The 24,377-nt window shown below is 41.6% G+C and overlaps 1 protein-coding gene across 1 annotated transcript; it reads right to left on the bottom strand.

Annotated features, from left to right (window-relative positions):
* Positions 1 to 18: 18 nt before the first annotated feature.
* Positions 19 to 23,962, bottom strand: EMP2 (epithelial membrane protein 2). The gene is made up of 5 exons (XM_074919363.1): positions 23,710 to 23,962; positions 7,451 to 7,562; positions 6,386 to 6,479; positions 5,370 to 5,516; positions 19 to 4,784 (listed from the first exon to the last, which is right to left on the bottom strand). Exons 2-5 carry the CDS (start codon positions 7,526 to 7,528, stop codon positions 4,600 to 4,602), a joined length of 504 nt encoding a protein of 167 aa, XP_074775464.1. The 5' UTR covers positions 7,529 to 7,562; positions 23,710 to 23,962; the 3' UTR covers positions 19 to 4,599.
* Between the last annotated feature and the right edge of the window lie 415 nt (positions 23,963 to 24,377).

The following is a 24,377-nucleotide window of genomic DNA, read 5'->3' as shown; positions in this document are numbered from 1 at the left end:
TATATTAATAAGGTTGAGTCTGTGAAGCAGGGCACAGATGTTCTGTTCCTTCCTTTGTAGCAATGTGTGCATATTTGGTTTAAATGAAGTTTTTTGAACATTAGCATTTATGACAGCAACACAGCTGACTTTTTTACAAATACCATTTCACTTTTCTGGGGTTTTTTTGAAGAGAAATTGAACATAAGCTTTCTTCTCCAAGTGGCAGCAGTAAAATAGACCAAAATCTGCATGACACGATATAGTTTGGTTATCAGGTTTGTTTCATATCTTAACAGTTGAATTTCATAAAGGTATCTGCAATTTTACTCATCTGTGCAACGTACACCTGTTTTAAAACTAAGTACATGCAGAGGTTTATGGCTTTTTGGCTAAATTTATTAAGGGGGAAAAAAAAAGAAAAAAGAACACACACACACACACACACCCCCCATCTAGATCTTCAGTTAGTGCAATACTGATCCAAAGTAAACAAATATCCCTCTCGATGTAATGGTAACCTCTTCAGCACTCCTGACAGCACACAAGTTGTTCTAAGTTACTACTAGCATGTAAGGAGTATTTTCCACTCGGGGAAAGTCTTACTGGTCAGATAGAAACCAAACATCAGCAACATGCTGAATATTAAATACATGAACATCAGGTAATCTGTGACACTCCTGTTACTATGGAAACTCTACAGACAGTAACAATCCAGTTCATATATTTACTTGAAGCAAGTTAATATGAATAAAAAGTAGTGTAACTGGGTTATTTGTTACTGTTGTTGTTTAAATAACAACAGGTTTTGTCTTGCTGCCTAGACTTCCAGGCAATTTCCACATCTTCCTCCACTGGTAAGGATCCCTCTTTGTCCAGAGCTTGCTGAAGAATTCAGAGACCCTCCTCAGAATCCTGAAACTAAAAGTGGCTTATGTGCAAAAAATTGTGGACCCTTACAGAAAGGGATCTGAAGCGTGCTTCCCTATGCAGTGATCACTTGTATCTGTTCCATGAAAACCTTAGTCACAATTCTGCAGCCTTGAAAACGAAGCCTTGCTTTTAAAACTAATTTACTTCCACATTTCACTTTCTTTCGTGTTATTATTTCAGAGAGGATTATTGCACATATAAAGAAATGAAAAAATAGAATAAATTTTTCAGCTTCATTTTATTTCAGGGGCGTTGATGAACCATGATTTTAGGGATCTTAGCTCTCTTCGGTGTTTGGAAAGGTAGTGGCTCATCTTACTCCTATTTTTAGAAATTATAGGAAGGATTCTTTTGTTTTGCCTGTTTAGCTAAATGGCACAAGCTTCCACAATGCTGAAGACAGGACAACACTGCTGTAATCCCTCCTTATTTTGAAGCCATTAAGAACCTTGTAAAATGAAGTGTTGATGTAGCTCAGGTAATAGAACAGTTAATGCCTAAGCAGCACTGGTCCTATCACCTGCAATGCTTTTTTTTTTTTTTTTTAAGATATCTAGTAGAAAGTAGCAAAGTACTTCAGTTTCTCTTGTCCTGGATGGAATAGATTAAAAAAAATACAAAGTATATTGAAGTATTTTCCAAGATTGTTTCCTGTACTTCCTTTCAGATGCTTATTTGCTGGGTAAAAAATATCAAGGTAGATTCACAGCTGCTAGTGAATATTTTAATAGTTTGGACTTTTTTCTTCTGTTCACTCTGATTAGAAGGCAGAAGTAATAAGGGGTTTGGGAAGCTGTTTCTGGGGAGTTGGAGGGGTTGTTTTGGATCAGTCTGTACAAACCCATCTGTGTTATTACCATCTCAGTGCAAACCTGAAGCTTGGACCAGAGCAGATATAGAAGTAACTCTAATGTTAATTTCTAACATTATTTTCTCACATGGTCAAGGCACACAACTTAATCTTAAATACACAGCCATTTCTGCAAATGAAACATCTCTGCAAAAAGAAATTTTACAAGTAAACTACTTATCAGAGTATCTGTGGATTTTGCATTACTCAGTAGCTATTCTTTTGACATCATACACTTAAATGTTCAATACACTGATATTTTTCCTGCTTATCCTGGAAGGTCTTCAACAAAGGACAAAACTAACCGGCTTGTGGTTCTAGTACAGGCAGGAAGAATTTAATTTTACCTGTTCACACAAATACTCAACTATTTCTCATCAAACATTGTGTAAATATATCCCAAGCTTAAAGAAAGGTCAGATTGCTAAACGTATCAAGCTTGCTATTACAGTACAAGAATTTGTTTTATTTTCATGTACAGTTTCAGAATATATAGAGCATAGAAAATGGTATATTTTAAAGGCATATCAGGTAGAAAGAATATCCTAAAATATGTTTGTCCTGTTAAAACTCTAGTTCAAACGGGTTTGGCATTTGTTTTCTTGTATGCAGAAGATTCCCATCTGTTCTATGTGGCATCATGTGTATGCTGATGTTTGTACAGCATGGTGTGTGTGCTTTTCACTTTTAATTAAAGGTTTTACTGGTGAATTAAGCTGTGTGTTCACGTATATATATACATCTTTATTTTAAACATTTGCTCTATAAATGACCCGAGCATTATCAAGGCAACAAACTGAAGAAGCATCTCTTCAAGTCAGTGGCATAACAGCTGAATTCACAATTTTACAGGACTCGTCGTCTAGCTTTAATCCATATTTGCTTAAGAATTTCCCTTACCATTTCATGTTTGAATAAAACTAGCACAATGCCTAGCTAATAGTCTGTCTACTTTCAACCTTACACCTGCGTCTGCTTATTTAAGACAAATTATGCTTGCTAGCAAAATTTGGGTTTTGAATCTGAAACGTATTCAGCAAACTGTAGAAACACTTTTTTAAAAAGTAGGATAATAATTCTTGACGTTCAGAGTATTCACACTAAGAAAAAAAAATGACAAAATACTAGCATCATGCTAGACTTGTTGAGAATGCATTTTGCTCAGACTGATTTTTTTACTATTATTATTAATGTGTTGTCCTGCTTACTTGTCTAATTTCTCAGCAGTCTTGCTCGGCTTTCTTTGCTCCCAAAAGACAAGCAGGACATGCCAAAGCATTTTAGGATGTTCAAGGAATGGATATGAAGCTATACAACCTATTACTCAATGTTGGAGACAGTTCCTATACTGTTAATTCACCTGAAGTTTTACTTTGTGAGAAATCAAGGATGAATTATCTGAAGGAATGGGTCAGACCACCAGCTGATGTATAATGCAGTAAGTATCAATTTAAATAGAGCTACACTACTTTGTAATAATGAATTTGTTCTATATTAAGTCTAAGACCTCATTCAAAACCTATTTACTTTTTTACTGTCTGTATATTGGGCCAGCTGTGGTGAATATACTGAAATAAATAAATGGCTAGTGCTTTTACAAAGTCAAATCTGTATTTAAGCATCAAAGCTGTGACTAACCAGAAAAAGTCACTTGATTCATTGTCCATACTGATCTCCCCACTCCAGAATCACCATCAGCCAAAGCCAGTATTACACTGCTGAGCAGTTAAGCCTGGCATTACAGTACAGATTCATCTCCCAAAATTGTGGAAAAATAAAAACAACCAAGTCATTTTATCTTGAAAAACTATCCTGAAATTCATAAGCATAGTAATTATACTCTGATTTATTTAGTAGGAATGTTTATTTGAAGTAAAATCCACAAAGGAATTTATTTTAAAGGCCAATTTCCTAATGGGGAATGCTTTTGTAAATGATATATTAACCATGAAATCACTATATAATAAAAGCCCGGTGTAATAAACATGTTGAGTTTTGCCATACGATCATAAACTTAGCATTGCTTGATCACTAATTTCCTTAGAAATCTGCAGATGTAGGCAAGGTAATGCTTTTTTTTTTCCCTTTTCTTCCTTATAGAAAGACTATGTACAATGCAAAAATAAAGGGATAGAGCACTTGAGTGGGGTAGTTGTTACTGCTCAGACTATTCCAGTCCCAAGTTGTGCAGTGAATTTGCTGGTAAATTTTCCTGCCAAAAACTCTGTATGCTTAAATTAAATGTGAAAGGGAATAATTTTCTGGAGTACAAAAAGGAGTTGTTTACTTTTGCAAAGCAAGTGGTTTTAATAAAAGCTTGATGACACTTACTGCACATTATAAACAGGAGAACACTAGTCCTCTGCCAGAACAGACGCACCGAGTGCAGCTTTGGGCTTTTATAATTGTTTGCTCTTCCACTGTGATCTGGGCCTCATCTTTTACTCCTCCTGTATTTAACCCATCCCAAAGGAATACATCTGGTTCAGGAATATAGTTAGCATATTGCTTACAAATTAATCTGCATGGGCTTTATTTGTAATCTACTAAAGGCCAGGAACAAACTGTTAATGTCTAGTAAAGGGAAAACCCTTTCTGATGATGAAATATGTAAAAGAAACAACTTGGCCCTGTCCTGCTCAGACCCCTGACTTGTAGGTGCCAGGCATTCCATTAAACCTGCCTTTTTTTTTTTTTAATTCTGTTTATATCAAGAACACAGTACATTTTTAGACAAACAATACCTTTACTACAAAACCATGTAAAAGATTATATACAAAATGGTTACTGGAATTTGGTTTTGTACTGTAGAGACAGAAATAACTAGCTGCTGACATTTATTTACGCTTCCTTAATACTAGGTACATAACACCACTGATCAGAGTAAAGGCAAATGCAATCCAGGCTAAGACGAAGGAATAGCCGTACTGGCCTTCAGAAACTTCCATGCTATATTGATGGCTCTTGTGTAGTTCTTCATGCCTATCTGTATAAATGGAAGCTGCAATCATAACACACAGACCTGGAGGAGGAAGAAAATGGTAAAGTTTAGCATCTTAAAATATTATCAATATGTATAACAACTTTTCACCAGCTCTCTTCCATCAGCTGCTTCCACCAATGGTTTTTTTTACAGACACTCATTTTCCATCCTCAAACTAAACTGGGAGCATTTCAGGACACATTTTCAGTTTCTTTGGCATGGATTAGATTTCAAGTGCTGTTATGTACTTATGTCATTTGCAGTGAACACAAAATTATTCTAAACATCTGGATAGTTTTAAAGACTTAACAAAAAATTAAGGGAGTACCTGCCTGCAACAATTACAGTGTTACTTAATTTGTTCAAGAAGTTCAGAATCTCAGATTCTTTCCCTTCAAAGTTTAAATGACTTTATTCTGAGCAGTGATGTCATCCATGTTTTAATTGCCTAAACAGTACCGAGTGGAGCAGTTCACTGTTTAAACAAATATGAAGAATAAGCTATGGCCTCAAGAGCCCTACAAATTTCTCATGCAGCTTTTTGTTTTTGAACCATTTTCCCCCTTCGCCTTCCTACTTTTGTGTAAACATCATTAAAGTCACAAGTGTTGAAAAATCACTCACACGACAGGAGCTGGATAATAGAGGTTAACACAAATCTTTCTCCTTGCTTTAGACGGAAGAGTTGAAGAATGAAAACCAGAAATCCCACACAACAGAAAATAGTAGATAGGATCATGGTGGCCTGAACAGCCTGAATTGATTGATATTCTGCAAAAACAAAATAGCCTTGATTAGAAGTACAGTTTCTCTCTTTGCTTACTCCTGCAATGAGTAGAGGGGCAGAGCCATGTTCTATAAGCAGGAGTTCATCCAGCACACCAGTTGTGCATGCAATGCCTATGCTGGTTCTTCTCTGCTTCCTTGGTATTAATACAGCCAGTGGTTTCAGGACTTTCAAAAGCTTTTCATAAAACAATAAAAATACCGAAGAGATCATCTCATTGCAGCATAGATATGCCCTAAACCAACTCGATGCTCAGAAAGCAAAGCTACTTTATGGGCACATGGCTCTTCAAATCATCTAGCTCTTTAATATATACAAAGACTAAAAGTGTAGAAATAAAGTAAATGTAACAGTTGAGATTTATTTTTTGTAAAGCAGGATATTAGGCTGTGCCATATATTGTCCTCTTTGTAAAACTCCAGCTTGTGTTCTGACTTTCTTACACTTTTCCCCCCATTCCTGTATTCAGCCAGTATTTTTAGGTTTTTCTTTGAAAGTTAAAGTTCAATTCTGAAGCAAATTCTCACTTCAGCCACACTTTCAGACTAATTCACTGTTTTTACCTGATCTAATTTTTAAAGAACTCTTCAGCACTCGTTGTTAGTTGTTTGTATTTACTCTCTTGCACTGGGCTTTCAAGTGCACCTGACAGTTCCTTCTGTTTTCCTCTTACATAACTCGTTAGAACAGTTTGCTTTTATGAAATAAAAAGCCAATATTAAAGATTTTAGAAGATCTGAGTAGTTAGAGCATGCAGATTTTTGAAGAAAGATACTGCTCCTGCAAATTTCATAGCGATTTCCCCAGATCTCCTGATAAAGGATCTGAGAAATGGGCACAGAAAGACACTCACCTCTGAACTGATCAGTAATAGCCATACAGGTGCTAGTATTTGTGGCACACACTCTCCAGACATCTGTAGAAAAAGTATCTCCTACCCACCAGGCCTGCAAAATAAAAGGGCTCTTACAGGAAAAGAAACCGAAAAAAACCCACAAAACTCCTTAGTTGTCCAAGTATCTCCTGATCAGATACATCTGCTAGAACAAATTTCTGTTCATTTTTGATGCTTAACCACTCAAACTAAATTTGAGATCTAATGGCATTTTGGAATAAGGGGTATATTATTATTCAGATGTAATTTTCATTTAGACCTGTCTGAAGTAGAAAAGGGAATAGATAGCAATCTTAAACGTCCCGAAGGACAAAGGATTTTCAACTGTTCGGGCAGAGATTTTGGATAGTCAGTGATTGCTCACTCCTTAAGACACCTGCTTTGTTCATCCAGACCCTGTTTAGTATGTAAAGCTCTTCAAAGATACAGCATTTTTTAATTCACAGGAACTAGCAGGGTACACATCTATGAAACAGAAGCCCTTTATAAATCTTCTAGTTCCTGACACTGAATTGAATTAATCCCAATTTAATGTAGCTGTGCTGTCAATGTGAAAATGCAGTGTGTACCTATGGCATTGGACTGGAAGTGGCCAGTGACAAATTAGGATCCTCCTGTGGTATTTCTAATTTGATGTGTTAACATTCAATGCAGAATGGTACTACAGTGACTGAACAAGCTGAACCAAGTCCCATATCCACCCTGCAAGCATGGTAGTATCTGTAAATATTCCCTGGCCAAGTGTCTCATAGGGGAGAAGATTAGCTGCATAACATGAGCTTGTAACATGATGCCATACAAATACAGGGTGTGTACTTGTACAGGCTTGGAATCCATGTGTACCAGAAACATGCGTATTCAAGGCATTTTTGTTACATAAAGGTATAAGGAGACCAGTGTGCCTAACAAAGTTATATGCTTTCAATAAGCAAGTTGAAGACAACTAGAGAAGAGTAACTTCGTTTTTATGAAGCAGAGAAACACCTGTGTGTTTGAGTGAAAAAGAGAAGAAATGACACTTACATTGTCAATAGTTGAGATGAACAGCAGTGCTGCTGAGGTTATGTGAAACACAATAATGAAAGCCAGAAGAATCAACATCCTTGGTCTGCGGAGGCTTTAGTCAGAGATAAATCTGTTAAAAATAAGAGCGTATATGAACAGTTTAAAAGCTGTCAGTGGATCAACCTGTCATTACACTACTTCACTGTGGCTGTGAGTACTCAAGGTCTGTGTGAGCGTATTTCAGAGTGAAGTGCTGTTAGAGTCAGGAACATTGTATGCAGCTTCAGTCTACAGCACGTGTTCTTTCTCCAGCAAATTTCACTTAATCAGACTTTACATCAGCATTAACAGCTTTCTGTTTGTTATATAGCATCGCTGCTGTCAGAATGAATCACGAGAGGAAGCCAAGAGATGCATTTTGCAACCTGCCAGTGGGATGGCTGCAGTGAGTAAACACACAGAGAAGTTTTTTTTTGTGTGCTTCTCCAGCAAGGATATACAACTCTTTCATGCTGGCTTTTAGAGATATTTTAGAGAAATACATTTCAAATTACAGCCTTATTTGCATGTGATGCTAGAATGTCCACTGGCTGTAGTAAGTAAGGTCTTGTTTCAACGGTGCTTTCAAAGTAGGAAGAAACACAGGTTTCAAAAGGATGCTTGTAGAACAAAATTAAGTGCATCAAGAACTACCTCCTAGATTTAGTAATAGCAATATTGTACCTTAGGTCTCATGTAAGTTGTCCTTTGTTCATATGCTTCCAAGTTTTATCCATTGATGAATGACTTAAGGCCACAATTTTCTCCAGTACATTGCTCTGACTGGTAGGGTTGAATAAACCCATCAGTCATGTAATAATCCAGTTAGTTATTTTACATTCAGTCACTTAATACTCTTTCTAATCTACCTATTATCTTCATATCCTATCTAACCCATTTATTACCATTTCACATCTCAAATGAAAAAAAAAAATATTCTTTTGTACAAAGGAACCACAAACTCTATTTAAACTGGAATCCCCAAGAAATCTGTGGGCACATAACAAATAGGCTAGGGAAAACTACTGTTGCTGATACACAGAAATATCCAATTGCTTGGTGTATCTATTACTTTTTTCTTCTTGTCTAAAAATGCTTGCCAATTAATATATGCTATATTCTCTAAGGAATCTGCAGTCTTGCAGATGCTTTCTTTGCTTTTAATGTGCACCATTCTGTAGCATTATCTGCATGTTGTCACTCATCAGTACATTAATGCATGGTTCTCCACTTCCTTTGCTTTGGACACGCTGCTGGTTTTAGCTGGGATAGAGTTATTTTTCTTCATAGTAAATAGTTTTGGATTTGTGCTGGAAACAGTGTTGATAACACCGGGATGTTTTTGTTGCTGCTGAGCAGCACTTACAGAGTCGAGGCCTTTTCTGCCTCTGAGCCCACCCCAGCAGCGAGGGGCTGGGGGGGCACAAGGGGCTGGGAGGGGACACAGCCGGGACAGCTGACCCCGACTGACCCAAGGGACATCCCAGCCCACGTGGCGTCGTGCTCAGCAGATAAAGCTGGGGCAGGAGGAGCAAGGGGGGACGTTGGGAGCGATGGCGTTTGTCTGCCCAAGTCCCCGTGAGGTGCGATGGAGCCCGGCTGTCCTGGGGAGGGCTGAGCCCCTGCCTGCCCGTGGGAAGTGGGTAATGAATCCCTTGTTTTGCTTTTGCTTTCCCTCTGTGTGGGGCTTTTGCTTTACCTGTTACATTGCCTTTATCTCAACCCATGAGTTTTCTCACTTTTACTCTTCTGATTCTCTCCCCCATCCCATCAAGGGGGAGTGAGCTGTGTGGGGCTCAGTTGCTGGCTGGGGTTAAACCACAACAGACACGTTCTTATGTCAAATGATCCCATTCACGTAATGCAGCCAATATCCAGAAGAAAAAGCAGTGATGATTTTTTTTAAGACTTCTATGATTTTTTTAGGTCTATCCCTCTCTACCCTACTGCCATTTACTGGAATCATGAACCACATGGGGAACTGAACCAAATAAAAGGACTACTTTGACAGCATTTTTAAAGCACCTCCACTGGCATTCTCATCAAGCCAAAATACAACTGCTCTGGCAAAACTTTAACAAAAAGATGACAGCATATAAACAGACTGAATAGAGACTAGAAGTTCCAGACTAATCCTTTACATCTACACCGCAGTATAGTGTTTCGCTGCAGTACTGTGTTAAAACAAGCACAAAGCCAAGCAGTATTAAAGTGCTTTTGAGAAAAGGAAAATTGATTGGATAACCTTATATCCATATCTAATTGGAATGACTGTATGGGAAAGCTAAGTCTAATGCTAAAATAAGGAAAGCAGCTACTCAAGTTCTTACTCCTTCCCATTTTCTCACTGTTAAACTTCGCCTTCTCAGCCACAACAAAGAACACAAGTGGTAATTTCCTCCAAAGAGTCGATTCTGCTGCATGACTCAAGATCCCCTGAATCTAGTTCTGCTTCTAGAAATGTCATTGATGGCTCTCTATCGAGCCTTTCTTGAATGAAGGAGAGGAAGAAGGAAAATAAATATATTTTGTGGTTTTGTATAATGCCACATCAAAATATTTTCATTGTGAAATGTATCAGTCTTCACACAGCACTCTCCTGTCTTGTGGTTGGGTTTTTTTCTGAGTTTCATTTGTTGCACAGATGGTATCTAAGACAATAATGCAACAGTCATCTGCCATATAAGGAGAGAGAATCAAATTGTACTCAGTATTATTTTAAGAATAACAATACAATTTCATCTTATTACATGAAGCATCATAAAGTAAGAGAGACAGAAAAATGTAACCTAATTAAAACCAATCTTGCAAAATCAAGACTTGCCAGCACAGAAAAATCCACTTAATCCTCAACCAAGTGAATGTTTTTGTTCTACTGCTTTCAGCCATAAACAGAAGTGTTTCAAACAGGATGGATAAACATCTATGGGTGATGAGGAGAAGATATTTTATGTTTTACCCAAATAAAGCCACGGGTGAATGAAGAGCTTTTTGTTTTGTCTTTACAAAAAAATAAAGGACAGTAAGAATAGTTTGATGTTTCTGTTCTGAAGAACCTTCCTAACAGCCATTTTTAAATATCTCCTCCTGACTTGCTGGCAACGGCTCCCTTCATGAGCAGCTACAGCTTCTGTGCACACAGTGCTACAACAACTATACACAGATATGAGAATTAAATACGCTGAGGGAAAGGAGGAAGACAGACTAATTCCTAGTAATTAGTACCAGGAAAAGACAACAAGAACTTGTTACCCAATCTGTCATGCCTGAGCAGCGATCTCAGAAGTGCACAGAAAGATCTGACTTCAATCACCCCTAGCAACTTTCTCTTCCCATGGACACCAAGGACTGTCCCTGGTTCATCACAGCCTGCACAAGGAGTACTGAGGGGAGGAGGGTCTTCCAGCTAAACTCTACATAGTCTGTGCACAGGAAGCAAAGAGCAGCTCCCTTCTAAGATGCAGCTAGCAATGACGCGGAAGCTCCTACAGTATCTGCATCCCTCTCAAGACAGAAATCCTGGACTTCATCTCTCAGGGGGGACTATTAGCAACCAGTCCTCCTCGACTCCAGACAATGCTGGAATTAAAAAGTTTATTTTGGAGACTCAAGATCCTTCCACTCACTCAGCAAGAAGCTCATCCTTCCCCAATCCTCTGAGGACAGCCTGCCTGGGTAGCTCTCCTAGCAGCAAGCAGCTCCTTTCCTCCCTCTGTGAGGAAGGGAAGGACACAGATACGGTTTCACGTGGAGAATTTCTGAGAACGCTGTTTGCATTAACATTCAGAATTCTTACGTTAATAATTTATTACTAACCAAACACTTTGGTAACATCCTATTCTGCATACTAGCTGTAGTCTTCTTGGTTTCTTATTCACCATTTCTCAAGGGCTCTCTTCAGGTTCACAATTGTTCCTGGTTCTTTTAGCAGCAGCTGAAACCCCTGGGGAAGCTTGCCAAACCAACAGCATGCCACCTGGCAGTGGCTTTTGCCTTGCTCTTTCAAAATGGAGGGTACCTGCAAGAACAAATAAGCTAGCACTCCTGTTTAACCTAGCTGAACTATTCTGCTCAACAGAACAACCAGCAATGCGGGTTAGATTAAAATACCATCATCTCTTACACTTAATTTATGCAGCCACAAGAAAATATTGCTTTAAAAGGGTTGTTAATTAGAACAGAAAATAAATTTTTAAATCACATAAATCTGGGAATCTAGTACTTTGTACTATTGCGCTGAACAACAATCTTTAAACAATTATATTAAGAAGATCGACAGAAATGACCAGGCTCTTCAAGTAAAACTTTGGTATCACTGTGCAAGGTGACAGGGAATCTGGAGTATCTTCTTCCATTGCTGTTTTGCAGCTTTGGAAGCACTGTGCTATTATGGGTGTTAACACATGCTGCCAGGAAAAGGTTTCTTGCTCTTACAGGAATGTTGCTCTTAAATGACCCATTTCTCAACTCTTCTGGTTTAGTCTCTTGATTATAGGTAAGAATTTTTTTTTTTATTGATCAAAAAAGCTTCCTGGGAAGAGTAATTTTTTACTTTCAATCATTTGAAGTAATATGTGCTATGCTCCCAAGTCAAGGTGTTTATTATTTTTAAGTACATTGCCTTTAGACATGGATGAAGACTGGGACGATGCAACTAATATTGTTCATGATTCCCCAAAATGGTTTGAATTCTTTAATAGTTTTTACACATACACACATACACAGAAGTTTTTTGCACACACTATAGTTGTCTTTTAATAGAGATGATGGAGCCACTCTTCTCAGAAGTATATGATGAAAAGACTTAGAGGCAACAGTAACAAGTTGCAACAAGGAATAAAACATATTAATTGCATTCAGTGGGTATGATTAAGTACTGGAACAGGGCCCAAGAGGCTGTGGGATCTCCGTAACTGTGGACATCTTCATAACTCGACTGAAGCAAGGCTCAGAGCATCCTGAACTAACTCCCTGCTTGGAGCAGAGTCTGGACATGAGACCTCCAGAGGCCCCTTCCAGCTCTGTTCTCCTGTCAATCCGTAGCTACTTCAGGAACCTCCCTGTACTAATCTCCAGCAAAGCTCTGACAAAAAAGAACAAAAAATTTTACTCAGCTCATCACATGTGACATTAAAAACAGATTTTGGGGTTATAGTAAGAATGACATTGGATGTCAACGTGAATTCTCTGACTGCAAGACTCAGCATTTAATACCACTTTACAAAGTATGTTGTAAGGCAGGAATGCACAGGTACAGCTAAATTAGAAGTGCAGACTGCCACTGAATCAAGAAAGAGTAAGTTATGAGAATCCTACTGAACACATCCAGATTTGCTGAGTAAGGTTTCCCACAAATGCTGTAAAGTTGCAAGATACTTACACAAAACACATTGAAAACAGAAGGCCAGTTACATTAACAACAAAGATTTTTTCAATTAGTGCAGAAGAAGTGTTCCTGTGTAATGCTCCAGTGCTACCTCATTTTGCACAGTGAGGATAAATACACCAGTCACACTAATCTTTTCAGTAATACAGATTATTGGAAGCAATAATTTGCACTTCCGTGATGAGAGCCTGATGTGCTCTCATAGGTGAGAGAAGTGGCGACCTCTGAGGTGGCTCAGAAGGGCCTCTGCTATCATCTTCTAGACCTGCAGAGGCAAGTACCTTTCCACAAGATAAAACAGTACGACACAGAACTGCAAGGTAAAAAATGGTATCCAGTCCAGGGTTCCCGACATTTCTCTATCATAGTAAGCAAACCCATTACAAAACTGAATTGCCTCCCTATGTCAGACTTCACACCCCCTGCCAAAAAAAGCGCCTCAGTTTATCTTTAAGATAAAGTTTATCTTTAATGTCCAGCAGTACAAAGAAACATGCCTATTTTTTTTTTCTGCTGCTGTTTAGTCAGCAAGCAAGCAAAAAGGAAAAGCCTGTCTTTGACAGTTCTTAGCAGAAGGTTTATCATCAATTGCCACCCCAGATGCCATCAACCCATGCTTTCATTTCTTCCCATGCAGTTAAATTCTGCTGCCAGACTACTTCTCATGTTTGTGCATACTTGATTTTTGCAAAGAGAAACGTGTGCATAGTACAGTATGTTTATCCTGTGCTCACTTGCACTGAGAAGGCTAAAGCTTATCCTGTAACATCGTTTGCTGTACTCCCTTCCTAAGATCGAGTCAGTTTTTTGTATCATCTTCATCTGAGTCCATGTATGAACAAGATCTCAACACAGACAATCTGGGTTTATACTCCTAGAAACATGGTGAAAACCCTGCAGAACAGCTCCTGCTCTGCACAGACCCAGCGGGAGGTGTGCAGACTGCTCGTCACCCACACACAGTGTGCTGAAAAGACACACCCAAAAGAAGGGGTAGAGGATCCTGCTCAACAAGTTACCGTACCTGCAGCTTTCTGCACACAGATTTTTCATTGCAACTAGAACAGCAGGTCTTTGGGCCATCAATAAGCACTCGATTCAGCTGAACTTTCTTGAGGTCACTGGTGTAAAACTAAATCAAAGCAAGCCTTCTTAATTATCAATTCTTCTGCCCCTCGGTGCTATAATTAAGTCTGTATATGTGAAGTTAGAAGAAAAAGCTTTGTATACTGGTGGCATGAGAAGTCTGTCATCTTGTGATGCATCATAAAGATGTTTGGATTTACATGATAAACACTTCATTTTGCTCAGTGTTCCTGTGCCACATCTCATGATAGAGAACTCGGGAGTTGGCTCATGTTTTGCCTGTACGACTGTCTCTAAACTTGCATAAATTTCCCTGGTTTATAAGGAAGAGAGTGATACTGTTAACATTTTTCTTTCTTTTACCAAATATGAAGGGTTCTGTTTTTCCTGTGTGATTCTCAAAACCGGAACCCTTTTGGTTCAGACCAAAGAAGTTCAGACAGCAGAGTTTCTCACAAACTAGCAAAAGCTTTGAGGATTTCAGCAATCCTCTAACGCCTAACTATCAAACAACATAAAGGACAAGAAAATCAGGAAATTTAACACCAAGGGAATAGTTATACTAGTTGAAACAAATTTCTCCAATTTCATTATTCCTTCTGCCTGAGTTAATTTAACAGTTGGGAACACCAGCATTACAAGATAAAATTTACTGAGTGATATTCCTTAAAACAAGGCAGGTAATATCCAAACTCATACTTTCTTTCTACACTTTGCCCTTCCGATTTTCTCCAAGCTGACTATTGCTCTGACCCTATTCACGGTCTGTGGTATCTGTACATTAATCCATCACTGGAGTCATTTCCACTGGATCTCCTGTCTGTCATTTTTTGTTGCCGCAGGGTTACCCTGGCCACACGCCCGAGCTGCACGGCTGGCCTGACACAGGTGCCCAGCACAACAGCCCCTCCTCACTGTCCCCAGCACTCCTCTGCACCCCTGGGTGCTGCCCTGCACACAGCCCAGCTGTGACACATCTGGACCCTTTCCATGTCAGCTACAGAAGAATCCTTCCATCATACAAGGAGATGACTGGAAAGGATAAGCACATCCCTGCACCTTTCTTATTTTTTCCTGGGTCATCAATGCCTATTGGAAAAGAAAAGAAAATACAACTAAAGCTATGTAGTTCTATTTGAGATTATGACTCGGGAGCCTTACTTTAAGGAACCAGCCTTTAAACATTTCATAGGGCAGGAGTGCTGATCTTGAAGCTGACACTGCATGTAGATTTATAAACAGCATGCAAAGGTTTTGCTGCCAGTAATCCCTGAGAAATGTATTGATAGTTCTCTGGTAAATGAAGTGAGCTGCTACTGTTAGAGCTCACAGGTGTACAAACTACACAGAAAATTGTTCTTCTCTTTTATTAAAGTCTTATTTAAGTGTAATTCAGTAATTAAAAATATCAGTCTACCAACAGATGTAGAAGTCTCTGTGCTTAAATATTCTGTTCTTAGGGAATCAAATATATTGTTGAACTGGACCCTAGCTGACCTGTTCTTCATGTTCAGGTGTAGATTCAAATTCTGACCTGTTTTCATGCTCAGGTATTACAAATCTAACAGTCAATACAGAAACAGTATGTCCTCTTTCAACCAGTGAGCTCTTCAGCCAGGTAGAAAACCTCCAAGAAGTGCTGGTTGGCTCTGACTAGACCTCTACAACATTGAATGGGAACCTGGGAGGGAAGTGCAAAATACGAGTAAGTCTACACAGCAGACGGGCTCCCACCAGGTATTTTCCTGGCATGAAACTAAGCATGAAGAACAATGTACGCTCTTCAAGAAATAAAGGGTCGGGCCCCTGCTTGACACTGGACATGGCATCAAGAGGGCTAAGTCTCCTGTCAGCCCCTAGACAACACAAACACGATCAGCTCTTTTTGCTTACGAGCAATTGGTTAATTCAGAACACACTCAAGCCTGTAGCTCTTTGTGCTACCTATTTTATGTGGAAGGAAGAGAGCTTCTCACACTTCCAGCTGCTTTTCAAAGTCCTTCATCACAAAGTAAGGAAATCAGAAGGAAATGAAACAATGTTCCTTGCACACAATCACTGCATGTAAGCAAAAAAAAAAATAATGCAGCAAAAATTAATTCACAGTATTTTCTAGAGCTCTATCTGAATTACAACATTTATGCTTTCTTAAATCAATGGCAGAAAATGAAAGGAGGGTCATTCTGCCAGATCTAGATTTGCTGGTGCCCTTGCAGCAGGCTGTGTTAGGACCCATCACAATTAAAGCAGTCGGCCTATTGTATTTTGATCATGAAGTACAGGGGCTTGGAGACAAACTGGCAAGGTATGATATGACCTGGTTTTTATCCAGCTTCTTTCAGAAAATCTTTTCTGCTTTTTGTGTGTACCAAGACTAACACAGATGTGCACCTACAGCTTAATAAAGCCTTTAGTTATTATGGCGGTTGGGTTTTGTCCATCCTATTGGTACTGTGTGGGAGTTCCAGAACAACAGTAAACTTACAGTGAATAAGCTCATGTTCTTGGCCTACCTACCAACTATGTGTGAGGGGATACTGAAGCACCCTCTAGGCTCTTTCTGAACCCATTTCATGAACACTAAATCTTAAGTGTTTATGAACAGAAACCCTACCTAGCTATCACAAGTAGAACAGACCATGCTTATAGTTAGGTATGGCAGATCTTCCCTGGACTTCCTCCATTCCTTCTCACCCTCTCCTCCTCATTAGATCTATGCTATTAAGCCAGAACTCCAAATTTTGAGAAATTATAACCCTCCTATCCCATACACTTCCAAACAAAAACAAGAAAAAAATTGCAGCAAAAATGCAAAGTGCTAGCTTTGAGTTCTGAGACCCAAAGAAGCTGATGTTTCTAGCTACTTAGGAATGCTTTTAATAACACTTTGACCTAGGGATGCCAGCATTGCTGCCACTTCTGTAACTGTCAGTCATTTATTTGCGAACAAGTCTGGACTGGGTTTAGACTTGCCCTAGCACTCCTTTCACTATGGCCCTACTGTGTGCACTGCAGATGGAAGTCACTCTGCCGTGAAGCCTTTGTGGGCAGACTGAGCAGAAGGAAAACAGGCAGGACCTATGGGAAAACACAAACACAATGCCCTGTTGCAGGGTAGGGAATTGGCACTTACGGGGAAAGAGAGCCTTATGACATCTGACCTGAAAATCCTAAAAAACAGCTTCGAGCTTAAAAGATTCAAGACATACGTATCCAAATACTCCAACAAAACGAACAGAAATCTTACAGCCACTATATGCTGAGAAGACAATTTAGCAGGTACAACAGGTCGACAGACCCTTGATTACAGGCTTATTTGAATAATAGTCTTTAAGCCTTCATCTCTTCAAAACTGCTCTTTAGAGGTTTTGGTGTGTTCAGCAGAAAGACACTCCTCCTCTAGCAGCACAAACCAGCATCTTCCTCAGAAGTAATTATATAGTCTTCTTTTTCCCTAAAGCACTTTTTCTTGTAACTGCACTCTTACACTAGATAATCATAAACTCACATTTAACCTGTTGTACGTCTGCTTCTAAATCCCAACACAACCCACAGTGGTGTAAGGCAGGCTGCTTTATTACTAAATAACACCTGAAGTGGTTACAATTCATCTCTAATTCTCATCACAGTCATTGCTTGTGCCCTCCACCATCTGCTCATCCACCTTCAGTTTATGCTGAGAGTCACATGCCTTTGGAAAAACGCTAATGAAAACTGGTCTTCAATGAAAGATACCTCCTGGAGTCGATCTGTTCAAGAGATCAGCTCTCAAAGGGCACAGACTGTTTGAGAAAACACAGCAGTAATTTGAAAGAAGGAACTGCTTGTATACTGTAGTTTCTGGTTTCTTACGAAACATAAATGCATTCCCTCAGCTTTCACAGGAGCATCTGCAAAACACGTTACAAAATGTTTGTAATTTGACGTATGTATGGGTAGAGTTTAACTGTATGCTTAGAAGTTCAGTGCATCCTCTCTGTTCAGCCAGCCTGTGTTAAGTTGTACACCAGATACCACTTCAGTATAAACAAAGTCATGGTATATATTAAAAGCTTCTTAACAAATAAGATGGTCTAAAGGTACTGAAAGCTTGTTTTCCTAAGCTAAACAAGACAAGAACTTCTCGTTCTGACTTGTTTGTTTTCAAAGATGAAGACAGACTGGGGATATACTTGCTTGCAGGTCAAGGCAAACACATCTAAGGAAAAAGAACTGTTTAACCTAAAGATGAAAATAAATGGCTATAAATCAGGTGTGAGCACATTTAGGATGGAAATTCTAACTCTCAGAGCTGTCAGGTTCTGGAACAACTTTACAACCACCACAGCACGGGAAAAAAGCCCCACTTCCACAAAAAGGGATTAAGTGATCCCGTGAGTGTGCTAGCAGGACAACAGCCCTGGTGACCCAAGAGGTCCCCCCAGTTCTGCCCTCATGGGAAGGCTCTCCCAACAGCTTCGTTGAGGTGTCTGTATGTTTTGCAACACGCTTTTGCATGACATGCATGCCCTTGGCACTCTGCTGAATTCTCTCCTGCCTTTCAAAGACGTCAGGTAACGAATGCGGGGAGCGGTGCGACCGCTCATCTGTACAGTGGAGCAATGCAAGCAGTGATCATGGGACTGACGACACAACCGGCTTTAAGGGAGGATTCACTTCTCAGGTGGGTGGGAAAGCTACCAAGAGGGAGCGAGGCCTGTCCCCCTTTTCTGAGGGTGACCAAAGTGCCACCGCTGCCTCCCAACGCAGTGGTCAGGAACCAGAGAGCTCTCTGCAGGCCGCTGGCACAGCCCTGCCTCTGCCTCGGGGAATCAGAGAGCCGTTTCATGGAGCTGGGACAATGACGTGGGGGTGTACCAATGAGCTATTCAAGCTATGAGAAGCCTCCTGGGAACCTGCTTCTGAAGCAAATAACTGAACTGAGGTGTGGCCTGGCCTCACCCCTGCTCAGTCACTGTGTGGCCACATTCTGGTGTCAAGGTTGTCCCTGTTCAATACCTTGGCAGGGCAGGGAGGGACAGGCCAAGTATAATACCAGACCTTTTCATCAGGTTGACAGATTAAATGTGTCCTCGCTCTGATCCAAAGAAAACAACAAAAAAAAGCACACCTGCAGCATTAACTCTACCTATTATTATAATTCTGAAAGCAAATCTCAGACCCCAAGCTCTACCGACTACAGACTGCTGCTTAACCAGAGTTTATTTCAAATACAACAGAACAGCTTGAGTAATTTATGTTGTTCCACCTAATTAACCAACAAACAAAGGCAGAAGAGGTCTGTCTTTCCAGATTGAAAGCAATGCGTTTAATTCAGTAGAAATGAAAGCTGATATTAACTTTGGCAGATGCTCTATAGAAATTGCTAGCAATTAAATCTGTTACACTCACTGTTGTAAAATTTTCAAACTGCTTGTTTTGATTTGGCTTTGACTAGCTCTGTATTGAGAAATTTGGGGTTTAGTTATTTCACATCATCTATCAAATGTGAAAAAACCTCTCTACTGACAGCACAACAGTTGGCTATAAAATAAGAAGAGCAGACTCCTCCAGAACTACTACTGTTTTGTTTCACAGCAATACTGTAGCATACGACTGGATATAATACTCAGCCTACCTTCAGAATGTCATTTTTACATTCTAATCTGTAATTAGTGCAATTAAAGTAAAACTTAAAGGTTGCCACGTGAACTTTACCAGTTCAGGTAAAAGGATTTCTAACCCTTGTTCCACTGCACAGTTGAGCACACCAGTTGTGCTGCTCTTCCACACTCTGGACACTCTATGGAAACTACCCTGCGGCTCCACCTCGCCCAGCCTGGCTGCCTGAACGGTGCTTGGGTCCCTGCAGAGCCACAGCTCTTCGTAGCTGCCACAGTGCCAGGTAAATGCCCCGTCGAGCCTGCTGGCACGTGATAAAATGGGCAGGCTCAGCCAGCTCTCTTCAGCTCTGTATTAGACTCTTCTTGAAGTCCCTAGACTTTGTGTTTGAATTAAGTGGCGGGTTTGTTACGTCCATGGATTGAGAACTGTCAGCCTTAGAGACCACAAGAGTCTGCAGACTGACTGCAGAGAACACCATCAGCACATGCATCTCCACACGGAGGTCTGGGGACTCTGGAATGTCTTTCTGCCTGGAAGAAGGCCATAATTTTAATGTATTTCAGGACACTTAACACCTGCATTAAAAACCTGAGGGAGTATTCATGCTGCCCACCTTGGATGTTTGCAGCCCATGCAGTTCCACACACAGTGTGGTGTTTAAGAGTCAGTGAAGTAAACCATAAATATATATCCTATAGCCATCTCTAAGGGGTGTTTGAGTCAGTCCACTTTCTGCCCCACCTACAGACTCCTGTGAACATCTCTACACAGCCAGAGGGTTGTATTTTAAGGTCACACCCAAATTATGAGGCTTCACCTGGCATGCACATACCATCATTAAACCTGCCCATGAAACTTCATAGGCAAAATAAAAAGGCGTAATTACATTTTCCCCATTCAGTGAAGAAATAATAATTCCTTTGATGGATGAATTCAGGCCATCAGGCTTTCTCTTGAATCCCACCCAGCAAGATCTATTTTCTAAAATCTAAAAATTAAGACGCTTATCTTCCTAAGCATCACCTGACATATTGAGATGTGGTTTAAAAAAAATTGTCTTCTCTCTAAAATAGTAAAGCTTTCCACAAAAATAGCAAAGACTGAGACCCCACCACAAGGATCACTGGTTTGCTTTGAGCATCCAAAAAACAAACCCTAACAAATGCTGAACAGCTCCATGAATGGAATTCCTTAGTGCTGTGCTTATGCTTCCCCTGCTTTCCCTCTGAGACCAATCTGATTTCAATAAAAGCTGTGCATTCCTTTCTACTTTCAAATTTGGCTGTGCTGAAGCATCGCATGGATTTTATATAAAGTGTTTGGTACACTTCAGAGTAAATATCTTTCTGATTAATTCCTGCATAACATAGTGCCTCATTCTGCTGGGTCTTCTTCCAACAGGAACATGGCAGTAGGATGTGGAAAGTACATCTTCTGCCAACAAGAAATATAAAAGATCTTGTCCCCAGAGACCTACTTATCTCTAACTAAACACATTCTTGTACTTATTTATGTGGTGGTGTCATGTCTTACATGATACTCAAGACACAAATAGAACATGAAAGATAAGTGGAAAACCAAAATAAACACAAACCAATAAAGTGAAAAAAGTCTCCTTGTGCTGCCATCCATCTCATTTTTAAATGGACAGGGAAACAGCATTCTGAAAGGAGGCAGACTACAACTAATATACTTAGCAGAAGCAGGGGAAGGTCTTGCTCTAAATATCCATATGGCACTCATCAGTAAAACATTCTTCTAATCATTGTAGGAACGCCAACATGGGAAACAACCTTGAGACAAACAAGGCAACAAAAAAAGAACCATGGCAATGGAAGTAAGAGAAAGATACAAGGCAACTGTGAAGCGAGAGATGCTAATAAATCAAGGGGTGAAGAGTGCAGTAACTGAAAGTGGTATAAGATGAAGGTAGAGATGTTAATTGCTTTTAAGCAATGTCAGCCAGAAACAATAACTACAGCATCTAAGAACTGAGCCAGAACCCTTGTCTAAGAGAATGACGTTGCAGCAGCCTTCAGTCTTGACCTGCTCAGTCTGTCAAACAACTTCCTTTATTAACAAGACTTTAAACCTGTGTAAGCAAATAGAATACACTGTTTTCCCTCACTGGCAGATCCACAGCATAATCAACACTGTTTGGGTGCTTACGATAGAAGTCTTTCCAGAGACCACAAATAAAGGATACAACACCAGTAGTGTCTTGTCTACTGATAGTATGTTATTTTTACTTTAAATGACATTAACATTTTCCTTCTCAAATGAGCATACTAACAAGAAACTGATCATCTCCAAGAGTTTTCATTGGTATTACTGCATTTCAACTTGAGTTAATGTTGACGGCCATCACCAGAATCACTCCTGGTTTCCTGGCTGGGCAGAGCTGACCTGGTAACTCAGCCTTGCACCTGACACGATAAAATCTGTACACATCTTTATTCAGCATGGAGGACGAATCCTCCCCCGGGTATCCCAACAGTCTACTCTCCAAGTTCACAAAGGGATGCAGAGGACAGCAAGAGTTCTTGCTTTCAGTGTTTTTGAGAAAAAGGTGAAGTCCTTACATCTCACACTGAATAAACTCCCATCAGCTTCTCGTGAACATCTTCCACATACCTTTGTTTCCACTCCCACTTTGATTTTATTATACCAGCTGTGGTAGGTACCTATACCCCAGCTGCATTCCTCAGCATGGCATTTGTCACATGCTCTCTTACTTAAAAGTAGCTGGACTCTCCAGTAAACTGCAATTCAGGTTTCCTCCCTCACTGAACTCAGGCCCACTATTTCCCCACCACTCGTGTGGGTTCCCGCCTGTCCATGGCTGCGGCCACCTGCCATCTCAGTCCTGGCAGCCCAGCCTTGCAGCTCTTTTCCTCAACTACCCGACCCTGCCTGGTCAGCAAAGCCTTCAAAATCGAAGTCTGGATGCAAGAGTCATTACAGACTCTTTTATTTGACTGAAAAAACATCTGCTCAGGGAGGCAAGAAAGCTTATTTTACATAGTATGTACCAGCACTGTACGTACAGAGTCTGAAAGTAAGTGAAGAGGAAGTGCTACTTTTTCTTTTTTGATAGAGATTAGCCAACCACAGCTGTTTACTTCCAAAGTTCCTAAAGAAAACTCTAAGGCATTTTACAGCTATTCGGAGGGTTTCTTCACAGCCCTGCATGAAGCCCGAAGATACTTCTAAGATGCTCAACTGCAATAATTACCAATCATTTACATATTATTCCCAGGTGCTGGGGAAAAAAAAAGACCTTCCTGCACCATATGAACAAAGTATTTCTGGCAAGAATTTAACAGAAAGGCCAAACTGCAGGTTTCTTGGAGGCAGCATTCTGTGAGTAGAGCAAGCCCCGAGTATGTCTGCTGAGGGAAGGACAGCAGAGCACTGTTCTCCCTGGAGATGTCCAAACAAGGAGCTGACCTCTAAAATTCAATACTCAATATTACAAGCAACCCGTGTTACTGAAAGCTGCCTGTCTGGTATCTGGCACATAACCTCCCGCGTTTAAGTTGGATATTACAAACAGAAAAAACACCCATCAGTGAGAGAGGCAGACTGGCTTATTAAAACTGTAGTTTGACTCAAGCGGAAAAACGTTTAACGCTGGCAAAAACTCATAAACCGAAATCTGCACTGAATTACATACAAGTGTGTTTTCCTTCCACTGGGGGGGGTCAGCTGCCAAAACCAACGAAACGTTATTGTACTATACGCAAACTCCAATTAGAGTACATTAAAAAAAAAAAAAAAAAAAGGCACTATCCTGTGGAGACAGCGAACTTTCTGCTGGTTTGGCCCAGCCTCTGAGCCGCTTACGAGCCCGGTTTTCCCGTCCCGCTCCGCCGCCGCCCAGCCCGCCGCCGGAGCGCCCCGGGGGGGGCAGCGGGGCCGGGGCCGGCCCGGGGGCAGCGGCAGCGCTCCCCGACCGGCGCTAGAGCCGGTCCCCAGAGACGTCTCGGCACAGCGGCCGCCAACGTGCCGGAATAAAGTTTGTTCCGTAGTAAACAGACCATTTGATTTTATCCCCCCCCCCCCGTTTTTTTTTTGGCCGTTTCCTCCTCCCCGCGCTGGCAAAGCCACCCCTCCCGCGGCGGCCCGGCCCCGCGCCCCCCGCCCGGCCGCGGCTACTCACGGGCGCGGGGCCGGCGGGCAGCGCTCCGCGCGGGCTGCGACCGTCTGGCGGCGGCGGCGGGTGCCTCCCGCCCGCCCTCCTGCAGAAATGATGTCAGAAGCGAACGGGGTGTGGAAAGAAAATAATGTTCAAAAGTGCCCCTCGGCCGCCTGCGAAGGCAGAGGTGTGCGCGGGTGAGTGAGTGTGAGCGAGAGTGCGCGGGGAGGGCGGGAGGGGCGGCGGGAGGGCCGGGCCCAGCACGGGAGAAACTTTTCCCCGCCCGTTCCCACTCGGCATCCAGGCGCGCCGCCGCCCGGCCCTCCCCGGGGGCGCCCGGCCCGCCGCGCCCTGCGGCCGGGGCCGGTCCCGGGAGCGAGCGCTGTCCCGGCGGCGCCCCCGGGTCGCGGCGCCTGGGCAGGGCGGGCCGAGCCCCGGCCGCGCGGGCCGTCCCCGGGCCGCCGCCGCCCTCCGTCCCGGCGGCGTTGGCTGAGGCGGCAGCGGGCCGGGCGCCGGCCCTCTCAGCGCCGTGGCCGCTCCGCACCGGGCAGCCGGCGGGGGCCCGTCCCGCACGGCGAGGCGCGTTGCCGCCCGCCAGCCGCCCTCACCGAGGGGCAGGAGGGACGGCGCCCGCCCGTCCCCGGGGAGGACGGGGGCAAGGCGCAGGGCGGAGCCCCGCCGTTCTCCCGGGG

Source organism: Athene noctua, chromosome 15 (assembly GCF_965140245.1).
Source record: "Athene noctua chromosome 15, bAthNoc1.hap1.1, whole genome shotgun sequence".
Classification (NCBI taxonomy): domain Eukaryota; kingdom Metazoa; phylum Chordata; class Aves; order Strigiformes; family Strigidae; genus Athene; species Athene noctua.
This window is presented reverse-complemented; position numbering and strand designations above follow the sequence as displayed.